Consider the following 17,109-nt stretch of genomic DNA (forward strand, 5'->3'; position numbering starts at 1 on the left):
ATTTTGAAAGAAATCTTCTTTTCTAGGCATTAGGTCTCGAGAGTCCTAAAATATTCATAAAACCATGCTGTAAACAGATGCACTGTCATCCAGGCTTTGATGTACCATTTATAGAACACAGGCAGAGTAGATTTAGCATAATTCTTAAGGGCCCCAGGATCTTCAGAGTTGTAAATGAGCATTAGCTTCAACTTAAAATCAGCAGCTACATTAACCCCTAATAAGAGAGTCAGCCTGTCCTTTGAAGCTTTGAAGCCAGACATTGGCTTCTCCTCTCTAGCTATGAAAGTCCTAGATGGCATCTTATTTCAACAGAAGACTGTTTCATCTATGTTGAAAACCTGTTGTTTAGTATAACCACCTTCATTGATGATCTTAGCTAGAGCTACCAAGTAACTTATTGCAGCTTCTCCATTAGCACTTCCTGCTTCACCTTACACGTCGATGTTCTAGAGATGGCTTCTTTCCTTCAACCTCATAAATCAGTCTCTGCTGTCTTCCAGCTTTTCTTCTGCAGCTTCCTTACCTCTCTCAGCCTTCAAAAATTTGAAGAGAGTTAGGTCCTTGCTCTGAATTAGGCTTTGGGTTAAAAGAATGTTGTGGCTGGTGTGATCTTCTATCCAGACCAGTAAAACTCTTTCCGCATCAGCAATAAGGCTGTTTTACTTTATCATTCACGTGTCCACCGGAGTATCACTTTTAATTTCCTTCAAGAACTTTTCCTTTGCATTCACAACTTGGCTGACTGTTTCATGCAAGAGGCCTAGCTTTTGGCTTATCTTGGCTTTTCATATCCCTTCCTCACTAAGGTTTGTCATTTCTAGTTTTTGATTTAAAGTGAGAGATGTAGGACTGTTCTTTTCACTTGAACACTTAGAGGCCACTGTAAGGCTTGACCCAATTTCATTATTGTTGTGTCTCAGGGAATATGGAGGCCCAAGGCGAGGAGAGAGACTGGGAATGGCCAATCAGTGGAGCAGTCAGAACACACAACATTTATCAATAAAGTTCACTATCTTATATGGGTGCAGCTCATGGTGCTCCAAAATAATTATAATAGCAACACCAAAGATCACTGATCACAGATCACCATAACAGATATAATAATAATGATAAAGTTTGAGATATTATGAGAATTACCAAAATGTGACAGAGACATGAAGTGAGTACATGCTGTTAGAAAAATGGCTCCAGTAGACTTGATTGACTCAGGGTTGCCAAAAACCTTCAATTTGTTTATTTTTTTAAAAGCAATATCTATGAAGCACAGTAAAGCAAAGTGCAGTAAAGTGAGGTATGCCTACATACAGAAACATCATTGATTTTTTTTTTTGTATATTGACCTTATATCCCATGACCTTGCTAAATTAACTTATTAATTTTAGTGTTTGTTTTGTAGATTTCTGATGATTTTCCACATGACAATTATGTCATCTACAAATAAAGACAGTTTGACCATTTGGTATGGAAATGTATAAGAAATACATGAGCTATATTTAAAGATAAAGAAACCAGGCGCAGTGGCATAGTGCTGTAATCCTAGTACTTTGAGAGGCGGGCAGATTGCTTGAACACAAAGTTTGAGACCAGTCTGGGCAACATGGTGAAACCTCGTCTCTGCAAAAAATACAAAAATTAGCCAGACGTGGTTGTGTGTGCCCGTAGTCCCAGCTATCTAGGGGCCTGAGGTAGGAGAATCACTGGAGCCTGGGAGGTCAAGGCTGCAGTCTGCAGTGAGCCGTGTTTGCACCACTGTACTCCAGCCTGGGTGACAGAGTGACACCCTGTCTCAGAATAAAATTAAATTAAAATATTAAGATAAAGAGACCAAGAAGCAAAAACACAAAACCATAACTTAAAAATAAAAATAGCTCTTAATATTTTCAGTGTTCCTTGAAAGAGACCTTACTGAAAATGTAGTTGCTAGTTTGAACCTGGCCAAGTATTTAATTCCTCCTATTTGTCTTTTCTATCATCTTTTGGTTTTTTCTTATCTCTTTGAGAGTGCTATCTGCTTTGATTCAACCTTCTCAGCTGGGATTACTGTGAATTCCTTTTTTCTTTATGGATACCTAAAAGTAATAGTCACCTTTGATAATGGTGATACTCTCTCGGTGACTTTAGCAATCCATTTAATTTCACTGGGCCTCAGTTTCCATATCTATAAAATGATAGGATTTTACTATATTACTTTCTCAGGGCTCTTCCCGACTCCTTTGAGTTCTTCATCTTACCTCACAATACATCAGAGGCAGGCAGGCAGGTACAAAAAAGGGTGTTTTAGAGCTTTAATGTTTTAGGATTTATTGTATTCCCTGTTATTTCATTGTGAATATGCTAGATAATTAAATAAATTGGGTTCATTATTAATTCTTTGTATCCTCAAGGTTTGTCATTTATATCTGAGGCTCTTTGTTGAGTTTACCGTCAACTCATTTACATTTTTCTATAACTTATATTTCTAGGCTTCATAGAGCCCAGTGTGCAATTAAACAGACTCAGGTAACTGTTCAGAAAATTGGGAAGGAAATTGAAGAAAAACTAAGACTCACATCTACAAGCAATGAGCTGGTAGGTTTTTATGTATTTACCTGTTTACACTTCTTGTTTTCTAAAGGAGAGTATCATATTCTTCTAGGGTTAATTTTAAAAAACCCTTTAGATAGTTTTTATCTTATTAATGTTCTACTGAGAGTTCTATTGGCATTTAAATGTTGGAAATAAACTTTCCCATCTGCTAATAGTGTAACACGCAAAGTGCCTGCTTTATTCTGCTAGATGAAACTTTATATTACATAAAATTACTTAGAAGATAATTAACAGGCAGTTTTATTAATGTGAACTCTAAACATGAACTATATAGTGAATGAAAAATAGCTGCCAGGAGGGAAAAAAATAAACTACGGGAGCTAATCTTCTTTTAAAAGATGAATTTAAAAAGTATTTGGACTGAGCAAAATAAGTCTGGTTTGTGGACAGTGATCTCTTTTGGGAAAACTCTTATTAAGGAGGCGTTTCCAAAGAAACAGAAATCCTAACCCAAATGGGCAGATTGAAGATATTAATATAATTTTGAATTGTTTTTCCTAGTGGAGTGGAAAAAAGGTCTATTTTGTAATGAATATTGTGTTTTTGTAAGCACAGTAGTGGGTATGGCTAATAAACTGAGCTTTTTTTTAAAGCCATTTGGGTATGAATAGCTTTTGAGGAACTTTGTGCTGTGGATTAGACTTAAAATAGAACTCAGATCTTCAAATTAAGTTCTAGATAAAATTATTTAAATATTTGTTTGTGTGAACTCATTATCACAGATAGGCATCTTCCTATTGTCATTTACACCCGTCTCAGCTTAGCAGAGGGCCTTTACATCCCCAAAACGAAAGCTTTTTGTTGCCTTGAAGATCTGCCCAAGATAATCATATAGTAGAAGTATAGAAAAGCAGCAATGCACTTAACCTTACAGAAACTTCTCTCTCATGGAATTTGAAATTAATATATTAGTTCAAACTGTATACAGTTGCTGATTTTATAGCTAGTGCTATACCTGGCAGGTAGCAAACATACAAAATAGGGTAGCTGCAATAGGTGTAGTAGTAATTCTCATTATTCACGTGACTTTCCTTGTCTATAAAAGCATCTTCCATTTCAAAGATGCTGTTACACCACCTCTTGTTGTAACTTAGCCCCGGCAGAAGACTAAATTTCAGACTATTGAAGGGCGACGAAAAATCACTGATTTTAATTCTTTCTGTAGTGTATAAAAATGCTGGATTTTTAGAACCTTTGGGGAAAATTGCTAGGTTTTATTTTTGTTTTCCTCTCCCAAGGCAAGACTGGGAAATACTTGTTTCATTAAATGACAGCATATGCTTTATCTCCGTGTGGAAAAATGTATTTTTAATCCTGTTTTTAAAAAAATATAAGTGGTGACACAGAGCAAGGTAACAGAATGTGTGAGTTTAAAGAGGTCAAGTTCAGAGGTTCACTGTGTGTTTTTATGTTGCCTAGTCAATACACAAGAAAAATCATTGGATTTTTGAACTGAACGTGAACTTAGAAATCATCTAGTTCCCTAATAACCCCATTCAAAACTATAGCCCGCTCAGTACATTCTGTCCCTTTTCCTGCTTTATTGTTCCCTGTAATATTCATTACCATTTACCATGATACATATTTTGCATATTTTTCTCTTTCTCTCAACTCTTTAAGGCGAGGGATTTTTGTCTCTCTCTCTCTTCTTTTGTTTTTTTTTGACATTGGTGTATTTCCAGCATCTAGAAAAGTGTTTGCCGCACAGTAGGTGCTCAGTAAGTATTTGTTGAATTTAAGAATGAATCTAGCGTAATGTCCTCTTAAAATAGGACAGTAAAATGAAGCTTAAAGAAGAGAAACAGCTTTCCCACAATCATTTGACAATAGAGACAGATAATTTGGTTTACTTGTTTCCTTTTAGAGAATGTTAGAGAATAATGCTATCTACAGGTTAATTAGTGAGTCACTTTAAGGTTTACCTGTAGCATATTAGAAAACTTTACTATTTGTCTTTTACTCATTTACTTTTCAAATTGGCCCATGGCCATTGTATTCCACCCCATCCATTTCCAATATTTAAGAAATCATTTTAATTTTAACCTAAGTAAAAATGCAGCAAGAAGGCATATTTGATGTTGAAAGAAATCGGATTACCTTCCAAGACCACGTGTGATTAACTGTGTTATAAGAAATTGGGTTCATACTTCGTGACTTTCAAAAATTTGGCATCTTCTCACATTACATGAATGCCTAATTTGTATTTATGAAATTTCTGCTGTTGTCATTTTGAATTTTTACTTAATGTTTTATAATTTTTTTGTTTGTTTCAAGGTGAGATCTCACTGTGTTGCCTGGACTGCTCTTGAACTCCTGGCCTCATGTGGTCCTCTCACCTGAGCCTCCCGAGTAGCTGGGATTATAGGCGTGTACCATCACGCACAGTTTGTTTCAGATTTTGTCAAATTCTTTTCCTGTATCTGTTTAGATAAATGTATGTTTTTTCTCTTCTGGTATTGTGGTGAAATACATTGGTTGATTTTTTTTTTTTTTTTTTTTTTTGAGACGGATTCTTGCTCTGTCCCCCAGGTTGGCGTGCAGTGGCGTGATCTCAGCTCACTGCAAGCTCTGCCTCCCGGGTTCACGCCATTCTCCTGCCTCAGCCTCCTGAGTAGCTGGGACTACAGGCGCCCATCACCATGCCCGGCTAATTGTTTGTCTTTTTAGTAGAGACGGGGTTTCACCGTGTTAGCCAGGATGGTCTCGATCTCCTGACCTCGTGATCCGGCCGTCTTGGCCTCCCAAAGTGCTGGAATTACAGGCGTGAGCCACTGTGCCCGGCCGGTTGATTTTTTAATGTTAACCCAACTTTGCATTTCTGGGGAGAGCCCTCTTGGTCATGGTGAATTACTTTTTAACGCTTATTACTGGATTTAATTTGTTAAAAAGTTGTAAAGAAATTGTGCGTATGTATTTATAAAGAATGTTAGTCTGTAGTTTGTTTTCTTGTAATCTGTCTCATTTTGTTGTCAGGGTGACGTTGGCCTCAACTCACTTTTGGAAAGTGTTTTCCCCCGTTTTGTTTTCAGGAAGAATACGTGTGGAATGGGAATGTTAGGTAGAATTTACATTGAAGCCATCTGGGTCTGGAGGTTTTTTTGTGGGAAGGTTTTTGATCTAGAAATTCAGTTTCTTTAATAATTTACCTTTTGCATGAACTTTGGTAGCTTGTGTCTTTCAAGCATTTGTCTGCTTCATTTAAGAGGTCAGTCTTTTTACATTTTAGCTATTCTAGCAGTTATATAGCATTTTCTCTATTTGTTCTGAATTGTATTTCCATGATGAGCATTTTTTCATATCCTATTGGATATACATGCATCTTTTAAGAATTATCAGTTTAGTGGCGCACGCCTATAATCCCAGCAATTTGGGAGGCCAAGGCAGGTGGTTCACTAGGTCAGGAGTTCGAGACCAGCTTGGCTAATATGGTGAAATCCTGTTTCTACTAAAAGTAGAAAAAATTAGCTGGGCATGGTGGCGTGCATCTGTAGTCCCAGCTACTTGGGAGGCCAAGGCAGGAGAATCACTTGAACCCGGGAGGCAGAGGTTGCAGTGAGCCAAAATTGCGCCACTGCACTCCAGCCTGGGTGACAGAGTGAGAGTCCATCTCAAAAAAAATAAAAAATAAAAAAATAGAAAGAAAGAAGTATCAGTTAAAATATTTTTGCCCACTAAAAATAAACTCTTTATTTTAGATTTATAGGAGATTTGCCAAGATAATTCAGAGAGTTCCCACATACCTTTCATCTGGTTTCCCTAATGTTAACATCTTACATAACCATGGTACATTTGACATGGTGCACGGTTAATAAAAAAAAGGACATTGATATGATATTATTAACTATGGATTTTATTCACATTTCACCAGTGTTGCCATTAATGTCTTTTTAAAAATAAATAAACTTTTAATTTTAGAAGAGTTTTAGATTGATAGAATTATCACAAAGATAGTACAGGGACTTACCCTATATGCACCACACCCAATTTCTCCTGTTATTAATATCTTACCTTAATGTGGTACATTTGTTACAATTGATGAACCTATATCGATAAATTATCATTAACCAGAGTCCATGCTTTATTCAGTTTTTTTTTCCAGCTTTTAGGTATTTTATAGAATATTCCTTAATTAGGATTTGTCTGATGTTTTTCTGCTGATTGACTGGGTTCTGATGCCTATTTTTGTTTCAGTATTTAGTCCAGGAAACCACATTGGATTTAGTCATCATTTTTTCCTAGTCTTCTCTGATCTATGTGTTTCTCTGTTTTCCTTTTTAAAATCACTGACTAATCACTGTTGATGTAAACCTCGGTCTTTTGGTTAAGGTAGTATCTCCCAGGTTTCTCCAATACAAAGTTCCCTTTCTATACTCTGTTTTTTGAAAACAAGTTACTTAGTTAGCCTACAGTTAAAAGGAAGGGAATTAAATTCCACCTCCTGGATGGGGGAATATGTACATATATTATTTGAAATTCTTTGAGAGGAAGATGTGTCTCTTCTCCCACCACTTATTTGTTTATTTAATGACTTGCTAGTGTGGGCTCATGCATGTTTATTTTATACTTTGGGTTTTAATCCAGTGCCATGTTATTTATTTTCTTGCTCAGTTTTGGATTTGGCCCTTGAGAGATCTTTCCAGTTGGCTCTTACGTCCTTTTGATACACCCCTATCTCTTTGTTCATTTTTAAAAGACTTCCTTACTCCTTGGCACTATATGATCCAGTCTCATCTTGTGTTTTCCCCATCCCAGCCCTAGAATTAGCCATTTCTCCAAGGGCCCTGTTCCTTTTGTTTAATAATGATATTGAGAAACAAGATGTGCGCTTGTTGCCACTGGATTGCTTCTAGGATCTCTCAGTGGACAGAGCTATGTATGCACATGTTTCTATCTCTCTCTCTATGTATTAAAATGAGTTGGGGCCGGGCATGGTGACTCATGCCTATAATTCCAGCACTTTGGGAGGCCAAGGTGGGCGGATCACAAGGTCAGGAGATACAGACCATCCTGGCTAACACGGTGAAACCCCACTCTACTAAAAATACATTTTAAAAAAATTACCTGGGCGTGGTGGTAGGCGCCTGTAATCCCAGCTACTCGGGAGGCTGAGGCAGGAGAATCACTTGAGTCTGGGAGCCTGAGGTTGCAGTGAGCCGAGATCGCACCACTGCACTCCAGCCTGGGTGACAGAGCGAGACTCCGTCTCACCAAAAAAAAAAGAAAAAGAAAAGAAAAGTTAATACTAATCATTTGCACTCTAATACCACAAAGTGCTTTCTAGCAGTCCCCTTCACGTTGTTTATTTGTATTATCTTTTTCTGATAGTGAGAAACCTGGCTCCCGTTATCTGTCATGTATGTACTCATTTGTTCAGTCCTAGTATATATGTAAAGTAGTTTCAGATTTGTTCTCTCTTGCTCCCGCTGTCTTCTTTAAGGAAATAAGGTCTTGCTCTGTCACACAGGCTAGAGTGCAGTGGCACGATCATTGCTCACCGCAGCATCAAACTCCTAGGCTCAAGTTGTCCTCCTGCCTCAGCTTCCTGAGTAGCCACCTGCCCAGATAATTTTCTGTTTTTTGTAGAGGCAGACTTGCTGTATTTCTCAGGCTGGCCTCAAACTCCTGACCTCAAGCAATCCTCCTGCTTCAGCCTCCCGAAGTCTTTTCTCTTTTTTATTGAAATGGAGTCTCATTCTGTTGCCCAGGCTGGAGTACAGTGGTGCAATCTGGGCTCACTGCAAGCTCCGCCTCCCGGGTTCACACTATTCTCCTGCCTCAGCCTCCCTAGTAGCTGGGACTACAGGCGCCCGCCACCATGCCCGGCTAATTTTTTTTTGTATTTTTAGTAGAGATGGGGTTTCACCATGTTAGCCAGGATGGTCTCAATCTCCTGACCTTGTGATCTGCCCACCTTGGCCTCCCAAAGTACTGGAATTACAGGTGTGAGCCACTGTGCCCAACCAGTCTTTTTTCATTTTTAATTCAGATTTTTGTCTTCTTATTTTTGGTTTGTAAGTATGTGTGTGTGTTTCTGTAAACAAATCCTTTTTCTGTTATGTGTGTTGGGAATACTTTCTTTTCGGTCTGTGTCTTGCCTTTTTGTATTCTTAACAGTATTTTCTAAAGAGCAAAAGTTTTGAAGTTTGATGAAATCCAACGTATTTAATTTTAATTTAATTTTTTGTGTTCAGGGATTTTTCTGTTAGAAATATTTGCCTAACCCAAGGTCACAGGAATTTTCTCCTGTGTTTTGTTCTAGCAGTTTAATAGTTTTGGGCTTTACGTGTACATCTCCAATCCACCTCTCTTACAGTTCTGTAGTTCATTGTTTTGTATCACATAAGTAAGGGTAATTTTTTCCCCCTGCATGGATATCCAGTTGATATCCATCATTGAATATCATGATTAGCATCATTTATTGAATAGTCTTTTCATTCCTCATTTAATTGCCTTGACATGTTTGTTCACAATCAATTGATCATATATGTGTTCATCTATTTCTGGATTTTCTATTCTGTTCCATTGATCTATATGTCTGTATTTCCCCAATAGCCAACTCACTTCTTATTGTAGATTTGTCATCTTAAAACTTGACTGGGTAAATCTTCCAACTTTGTTTTTTTTTAAACTTCTGTGGTTTTTCTGGGTTCTTTATATTTCCAAGTTAATTTGAAAATCAGTTTGTCAATTCCTACACACACAAAAAAAAAGGCCTGCTGGAATTTTGATAAGAAGCTGTAGATAAAATTATGGAGAATTGCTGTCTTAACAATATTAAGTCCTTCAGTCCGTGAACATAGTGTATATCTCTTTTACTTAGATTTCTCTCTGATTCTCTTTATAATGTTGTAGCTTTCTCTCTGATTCTCTTTATAATGTTGTAGCTTTCACCGTAGAGATTTTGCACATCTTTTGTTAGAGTTAAGTGTTTTATGGGAGTTTTTTGGCAGGGGAGGCATTATTACAAGTGGAACTGTTTTTGAATTTTTATTTCTCATTCGTTTGCTGCTAGTATGTAAGAATACAATTAATTTTAACTTACTAATCTTTTGTCTTACAATCTTGTTATATTAACTTATTCATTATGCCAGTTAGTTATAGTTTTTTGGGATTTTCTGTGTAAACAATCATAATGGCAAACTTGTAGAGTTTTATGCCCTTTATTTGATTTTCATCCATTACAGTGATGGACAAAAAAAATAGTTAGAACAGGAATCCTCACCTTGTTCCTGGTTTTAGGGAGAAACCATTCATCATTTCTCTATTAAATATAGTACTAGGAATGCCCTTCATTAATTTTAGGAAGTTCCTCTTATTCCTAGTTTCTGAGAGTTTTTATCATGAATAGACATTGAATTTTGTCAGATGGTTTTTCTATATCCATTGAAATGATCATATGGTTTTTTTCTTTATTCTCTTATTGGTTTATTTTCAAATGTTTAACATTGCATTTCTACAATAAACCTACATTGATTATAATATATAATTATTTCTGTGTTTTGTTGGATTTGTTCTTACAAATTTTTTTCCTTCATATTGTCTTGGGTTTGCTTTGGTAATAATTTAGAAATTTTGCACCTGTATTTATTAGGGATGTTGTGGTACAATGTTTTGAATTGCCTTTTCAGATTTTGGTAGTAGGATTATGGTAGCCTGGTAAAGTCAGTTGGGCAGTGTTCTTTTTTTCCTATTCCATCTTGCCCAGGAGCAGAAATCTGGACCTTTTAAATATTTTCTAGTTCTCTGCTGATATTTCACATCCTTTTATTCACTATAAGAATATTTCAATTTTGTTGACATATTCGTGAGAGTGGCTTTAAAGTTTTTGGTAATCCTAACATCTGGATCATCTTGGGGTTGGCATCTGTTGGTTTTCTCCTCTCTAGAGAGTGAGTCACATTTTCCTGACTCTTCATATATTGGGTAATGCTGCATAGTATCTTGGACATTGTGAATGTAATTTGGTGGAATCTCTGGATTTTGTTACTTTGTTCCAAAAAATGTTGATGTTTTTATTTTAGCGGGTAGTTAACTTGGTTAGGCTCAAACTGTCATGCCTGCAATGAACTTTGGCTCAGATTTCAGTCTAGTTCTTTTACCCTTAGGCACAAGTTTCTGTTTGTCTCATGCATGTGTAGTATATGACTTAAGAGACTTAGGTTGAATTTAAACAGAATCCAGGGTGCCCATTCTCTGCCTTCCTCTATTCTTGCACTCTTGATTGCCTGACCATTTTTCCCTGGTTCCTCTGGTCAGAAAGAAAGTTGACTTTCTTTTGGAGTTTGCAGCCACCCTCAGGGAAAAGCCACAGAAAAGGGGAATTTCATTTTATTGGTTGTTTATGCCAAGTTCTGACTCAACTCCAAAATATGCCTGCCATTGATCATTCTCAAGAACCTTCAAGTAGTGATTTTTGTATTTTATCCATAGTCTATATCTGTTATCCATAGTCTGTATCCTCTATGAGAGGACCAATTTGTTGCGTACTTATTCTTTTATACCAGAAGCAGAGCTCCTGTACATTTTATTATTATATAGTTTTGCTGTATCCTCCTGGCTAAACCCGGGTTCTAAGCCTGTTGTTGCTAAGGCTATGAAATTAATGGATTGGAAATATTTTCTAAGGAAATCTTTTCCTTTTCTTAGTGGTTAACTAGGTGTAGGTACAGTAGAAACAACCTGTAAATGACATTTAAAAGCAAATGTGTTAAGTTTTGGGACAGCTGCCACAGTTTTAAAAGCTTTTTTCTGATTGTTAATTATTTTCCATTTTGGGGGGGTTAAATTACTATAGATGAAGATAAAATATACCCTAAGCTGTCAATTCTCAAAGTTTTTGGTCTCAAGACCCCTTTATACTCTTAAAAATCTCAAAGAATTCAGCAATACCTTTTTGTGAAAAATAAACATATTTTTCTGAACAAAAGGTTTAATTAGCATTGCATTGCTTAATTATTTTGTGGATTTAACTCTATTAAGCTAATGTCTAGCCTAATAAAAGACACCTGGATTTTCACATCTGCTTCTGCAGTGAATCTGTTGCAATATCATAAGTCTTGCAGATTCTGGTAAACTCCATCATAGACTTATGAGAAAATGAGAGTGGAAAAGAGGCATACAGCTTAGTATTATGCTATTATATTTTATCTTACAAGACTCTGTAAAGATGTCAGGAACCCTCACGATTCCCAGGAGCATGCTTTAGGAACTTTTGCCCTAAGGCAAAAAGTTTTAACTCCAATATCATCAATGTGAAGACATTTGTTCCGTTACTGAGAGAACATCTCATATCAAAAATACAAAATCCAAAACACCCCAATGAGCATTTTCCTTGAGTGTCATGTTGGTGCTCAGAAAGTTTCAGATTTTGTAGCGTTTTGAACTTCAGATTTTCAGATTTGGCATACTCAACGTATAATATATTATTTATACGTTAGTCATCTTTCTGAAATAAATGTTTAACATTTCCCATTTTTTTGGCAAAGACTCATAAATAGGAATGTGTGTATCTGATTTTCAGTTCACATATAGTGTTATATAAAAACACTAAAATCTAATTAAAAGTAATCTATTGGAGATATATGTGTGACCATTACACTTGGAGTAAACAGATAAATAGAACACTGAAACTCATCAGAAGATTATAGAACATTAAGATCTTTGAGCAATTCGTCTTTGATGCATTAGAAAGGAAGCAGAACTAGATCCCACGTGGGTTTGTTTACTCTTCAGAAATTGGAGCCAACAATTCTGGTTTTGAATGACTCGATATATTTCTGTAAATGAGCCAGTTTCTGAACATGGACCATAACGCAAACACTATACACATACATGCCTTCCCATATTAATGTAGTATTTAGATTAACTTGTAACCTTAGTTCTTTAAATCTAGAAAACATATCTCAGTATGTACCCTGGAATAGAGCAGATTATCCTCCTAGCCAGGCATATCCCTGTGTTTTCTGAAGATTTGCTTTTCTTTTTCTGTATTTTCTTTCTCTGCCCAGGTAGAATTCAATTTACATATTTTGTGGAAAAATTCAAGTTAAGGAAGTTGAATACCTTACTCTTTGTGGGAAAAGATTGCTTCCTAAAGATTTTACCTTTTTCCTCAGTGATGGAAGAACACCTTAGGCTTCTTGATTATACTATTGCATTGCTAAAGAAAACTCAGATTGTTTCTTCATTCCTTTTTCTTTCATAATAAACAAACTCATTGACTTTTTTCTAATTATTTTTATAATACATATAAGGTTTATGATCTCATTTCATTTTTAAATGTACAGCCCGGTGGTATTAAATACCTTCCAAATGTCATGCAACCATCATCACCATCCATCTCCAGAAGTCTTTTAAACTGAAACTGTACCCATTAAACACTAATTCCTCACTTCCCTCTACTCCCAGCCCCTTGCAACTACCATTGTACTTTTTGTCTCTGTGACTTTGACTGTACTCTATAAGGAACTCATATAAGTGGAATCATGCAGTGTATACCCTTTTATGGCTGGCAGTTTCACTTAGCATAATGTCCTCAAGATTCATCCATGGTGTAGCATATTGCAGAAATTTCCTTCCTGATTAAAGCTGAATAGTATTTCATTGTATGTATGTACCATATTTTGCTTATCCATTCATTTAGTGATAGACACTTCAATTGCTTCTGGATCTTAGAACGTTGTGGACTTTTGGTTTCTGTTTTTACAGTAGGCCGGCAGGGCAAAATGGCTTTTATCTACAGTAGAACTAAATTCATAGAAAGTAGAGACCATTTCTTATTCATTTAGAAGCATGTAGTAGGGCCTTTATTAACGTTTGGTTTGTTTAGGAACATTCTTTGTAAAGCCATATTTCATAGACCTTTCAAGCTAAATGTAATAATGATTGGAAGTAAGTTTTTCTGCTGTTTTCTCAGCTTGAATGTCTTTAACAGATGATCATACCATCTGTTTAGAATCAGTATTTCAGGGATGAGTAAGAAAGCATCTTGGGTGAGAAATGATGGCTGTAAGTACTTTTAACACATTGCCAAAAATCATTTTCCATGCCCGTTGCTTCAACAAGGCCTTAGCATGATGCATCTCACTGAGTTCCCAGGCTTCCTCACTGTTTGTGAGTCAAATCAAGATACTAACCTTTTCCTTTTAAAGTTTTGTGTCAGCTTGTCCTGGATCCTGGTAACCTATTTATTTAATGGATGAGTTTTGTAGTTACAATTTTAATTGTTTATACCTTAGGAAGGAGATAAAAATTTACTAGCTATAACCAATTTGCTGTTTGCTTAAGATTTATGTCATGGAAAATCATGAAAAGTATATTAGTGACACTGATAAAGACCAGGAGAGAAGGACATACACATTCACAGTGCAGTAATTGTGTGTGTATGCACACATATTCAGACACATATGTACTCATTTTGGGGACAAAATTTCAGATTTGTATCTGGAGGTAAATTCAGGCAAGGCTTTTGGAGCAAAAAAGAGGCTGGGTAAAGTTTAAGGGATGGTTTGATGTAATATTTATATGGAAACATAAGTTAACAAACAAGTTTAATTGTATCTCTGGCTGGTAGAATGGGTCAGGAATTTTGTTTTATTAAATGTGTATTCATTAAAATTAATTTTTAATATGACTTAAAAATAAACTTTCCTTTTCAAGGTAGTTTTAGATTCATAGAAAAATTAGGCAGAAAGTACAGACTTCTCATATAACCCACCCCATCCCCAATTTCTTCTGCTATAACATCTTGTACTAGTGTGGTACATTTGTTATTTGGTTAATTAATATTAATACATTATTATTAACTAAAGTCTATAGTTTACTTTAGGGTTTACCCTTTATGTTATACAGTTATATGAGTTTTGACAAATGTATTGTATTATGTATCCATACAGCATCCAACAGAATAGTTTCATTGCCCTAAAAATATCCTATCCTCCACATATTCATCCTTTTCTCCCTCCCCTGGTGACTGATCTTTTTCCTGTCTCTATAATTTTGCCTTTTCCAGGATTTCATACAGTAGGAATCATACAGTATGTAGCTTTTTCAGACGGGCTTCTTTCATTTAGCAATATGCATTTATGATTTCTCTGTCTTTTGATGGGTTGATAGCTCATTTCTTTTTATCACTGAATAATACTCCATTGTATATATACCACAGTTTATCTGTTGACCTATTGAAGTATATCTTGGTTGCTTCCAGGTTTTGGCAATTATGAATAAAGTTGTTGTAGACTTTTGTGTGTAGGTTTTTGTATAAACGTAAGTTTTCAATATCCAGGTTAATATATGAGAGTATGATTTCTAGATTGTATAGGAAGCCTATTTTAGCTTTGTAAGAAACTACCAGACTATCTGCCAAAGTGGCTGTACCATTTTGCATTCCCGCCCTCAGTGAATGACAGTTCGTGTTGTTCCATATCTTTGGCAGCATTTGGTTGGTGTGAGAGTTTTCGATTTTATTCTAATGGGTATGTAGTCATATCACATTGTTGTTTTAACTTGCAATTCCCTAATGACTTATGATGTTAAGCATCTTATAGATGGCATGCTTGCCATCTATATATCTTCTTTGATGAGATACCTGTTCAGTTCTTTGTTGCATTTTTAAATTGGGTTGTTTGTTTTCTTTTTTTTTTTGGAGACAGAGTCTCGCTCTTTCACCCAGGCTGGAGTGCAGTGGCACGATCTTGGTTCACTGAAACCTCTACCTCCCAGGTTCAAGCGATTTTCCTCCCTCAGCCTCCCAAGTAACTGGGATTACAGGTGCACACCACCGTGCCTGGCCAGGTTTTTTTTGTAATTTTGTCAAAGATGGGGTTTCGCCGTGTTGATCAGGCTGGTCTCGAACTCCTGACTTGAGGTAATCTGCCTGCCTTGGCCTCCCAGCGTGCTGGTGTTGTAGACGTGAGCCACTGCACCCAGCCAGGGCTATTTGTTTTCTTAATGTTGAATATTAAGAGCTTTTTGAGGCCAGGCCCAACTGGTAGATCACACTTGGGCAACATAGTGAGACCCTGTCTGTATTTTTTTTTTTTTTTTTGAGACGGAGTCTTGCTCTGCCGCCCAGGCTGGAGTGCAGTGGCCAGATCTCAGCTCACTGCAAGCTCCACCTCCCGGGTTTATGCCATTCTCCTGCCTCAGCCTCCCGAGTAGCTGGGACTACAGGCGCCCACCACCTTGCCCGGCTAGTTTTTTGTAGTTTTTAGTAGAGACGGGGTTTCACCGTGTTAGCCAGGATGGTCTCGATCTCCTGACCTCGTGATCCGCCCGTTTCGGCTTTCCAAAGTGCTAGGATTACAGGCTTGAGCCACCGCGCCTGGCCTGTTTGTTTTTTTTTTAAATGAGAATTCTTTGTATATTTTGGATACCAGTTCTTTATCACGTATGTTTTTTGCATAGTTTTTCTCCCAGTCTGTGGCATGTCTTTGCTCTTAACACAGTATCTTTGGCAGATTTTAATGATTTCCAAGATACCAATTTCTTTTTTCGTGGATCTTGCTTTTGGTGTTATATCTAAAAAGTTATCTCCAAACCCAGAGTCTTCTGTGTTTTCTCCTGTGTTGTCTTCTAGAAGTATAATTTTTAATTTCACATTTAGATCTGTAATGCGTTTTGAGTTAACTTTTTGTGAAGGGTGTAAGGCCTGTATCTAGATTGATTACTCCCTCCCTCCCTTACTCTGTTTCTTCCTTCTTTCCTTTCATTTTTTGCATGTGGAGGTCCGGTGGTTTCATCATTTGTGAAAAGGCTCTCCTTTCTGCGTTGAATTGCTTTTGTTTCTTTGTCAAATATTCTTTGACTATATTTGTTTGGGTATATTTCTAGGCTCTGTTCCATTTGATTGATCTATTTGTCTGTTCTTTTACCCATACCACCCTGTCTTGATTACTGTAGTTTATGGTAATTCTAGACATTGGCTACTGTCAGTCTTCCAACTTTGTTCTTCTCCTTCAATATTGTATTGTGTATTCTGGGTCTTTTGCCTTTATATAAACTTCAGAATCAGTTTTGATATTAACAAAATAATTTGATAGATAATTGGATAATTTGATTCCACTTGTTCATTGCTGTTACACAGGAAGACATCTAACTTTTTATACATATTAATTCTATGTTCTGCAATCTTACTATAATTACTTTTTCCAGGAGGGTGTTTTTTTGTTTTGTTTGTCAATTCTTTTGGATTTTCTATATAGAGACAAAAATATTATCTGCAGACAAAGATCGTTTTATTTCTTCTTTCCCAACATGTGTAGCTTTTTATTCTTTTTCTTGTCTTATTTCATTAGCTAGGACTTCAGGTATAACTATGTTGAATAGGAGTGAAAGGTGACATCCTTGTCTTATTTTCAGACATAAGGGATAAGCATCTAGTTTCTTACTATTAATTATGATGTTAGCTGTAGATTATTTGGTAGATGTTCTTTACCAGTTAAGGAAGTTCCCCTCTTTTCCTCATTAACTGAAAGTTTTTATCATGAATCATCATTGGATTTTGTCACATGCTTTTTCTGT

At 36.4% G+C, this 17,109-nt stretch overlaps 1 protein-coding gene across 3 annotated transcripts in view; it reads left to right on the forward strand.

Annotated features, from left to right (window-relative positions):
* The window catches only part of UVRAG (UV radiation resistance associated), a 335,807-nt gene that overhangs the window by 156,290 nt on the left and 162,408 nt on the right, over positions 1-17,109 (forward strand). For all 3 annotated transcript variants that reach the window (XM_023209367.1, XM_023209368.1, XM_023209369.1), the window contains one exon: positions 2,466-2,571. In XM_023209367.1, coding sequence (XP_023065135.1) covers positions 2,466-2,571 — 106 coding nt within the window. The remainder of the gene's footprint in view (positions 1-2,465; positions 2,572-17,109) is intronic.

Source organism: Piliocolobus tephrosceles, chromosome 13 (assembly GCF_002776525.5).
Source record: "Piliocolobus tephrosceles isolate RC106 chromosome 13, ASM277652v3, whole genome shotgun sequence".
NCBI lineage: Eukaryota > Metazoa > Chordata > Mammalia > Primates > Cercopithecidae > Piliocolobus > Piliocolobus tephrosceles.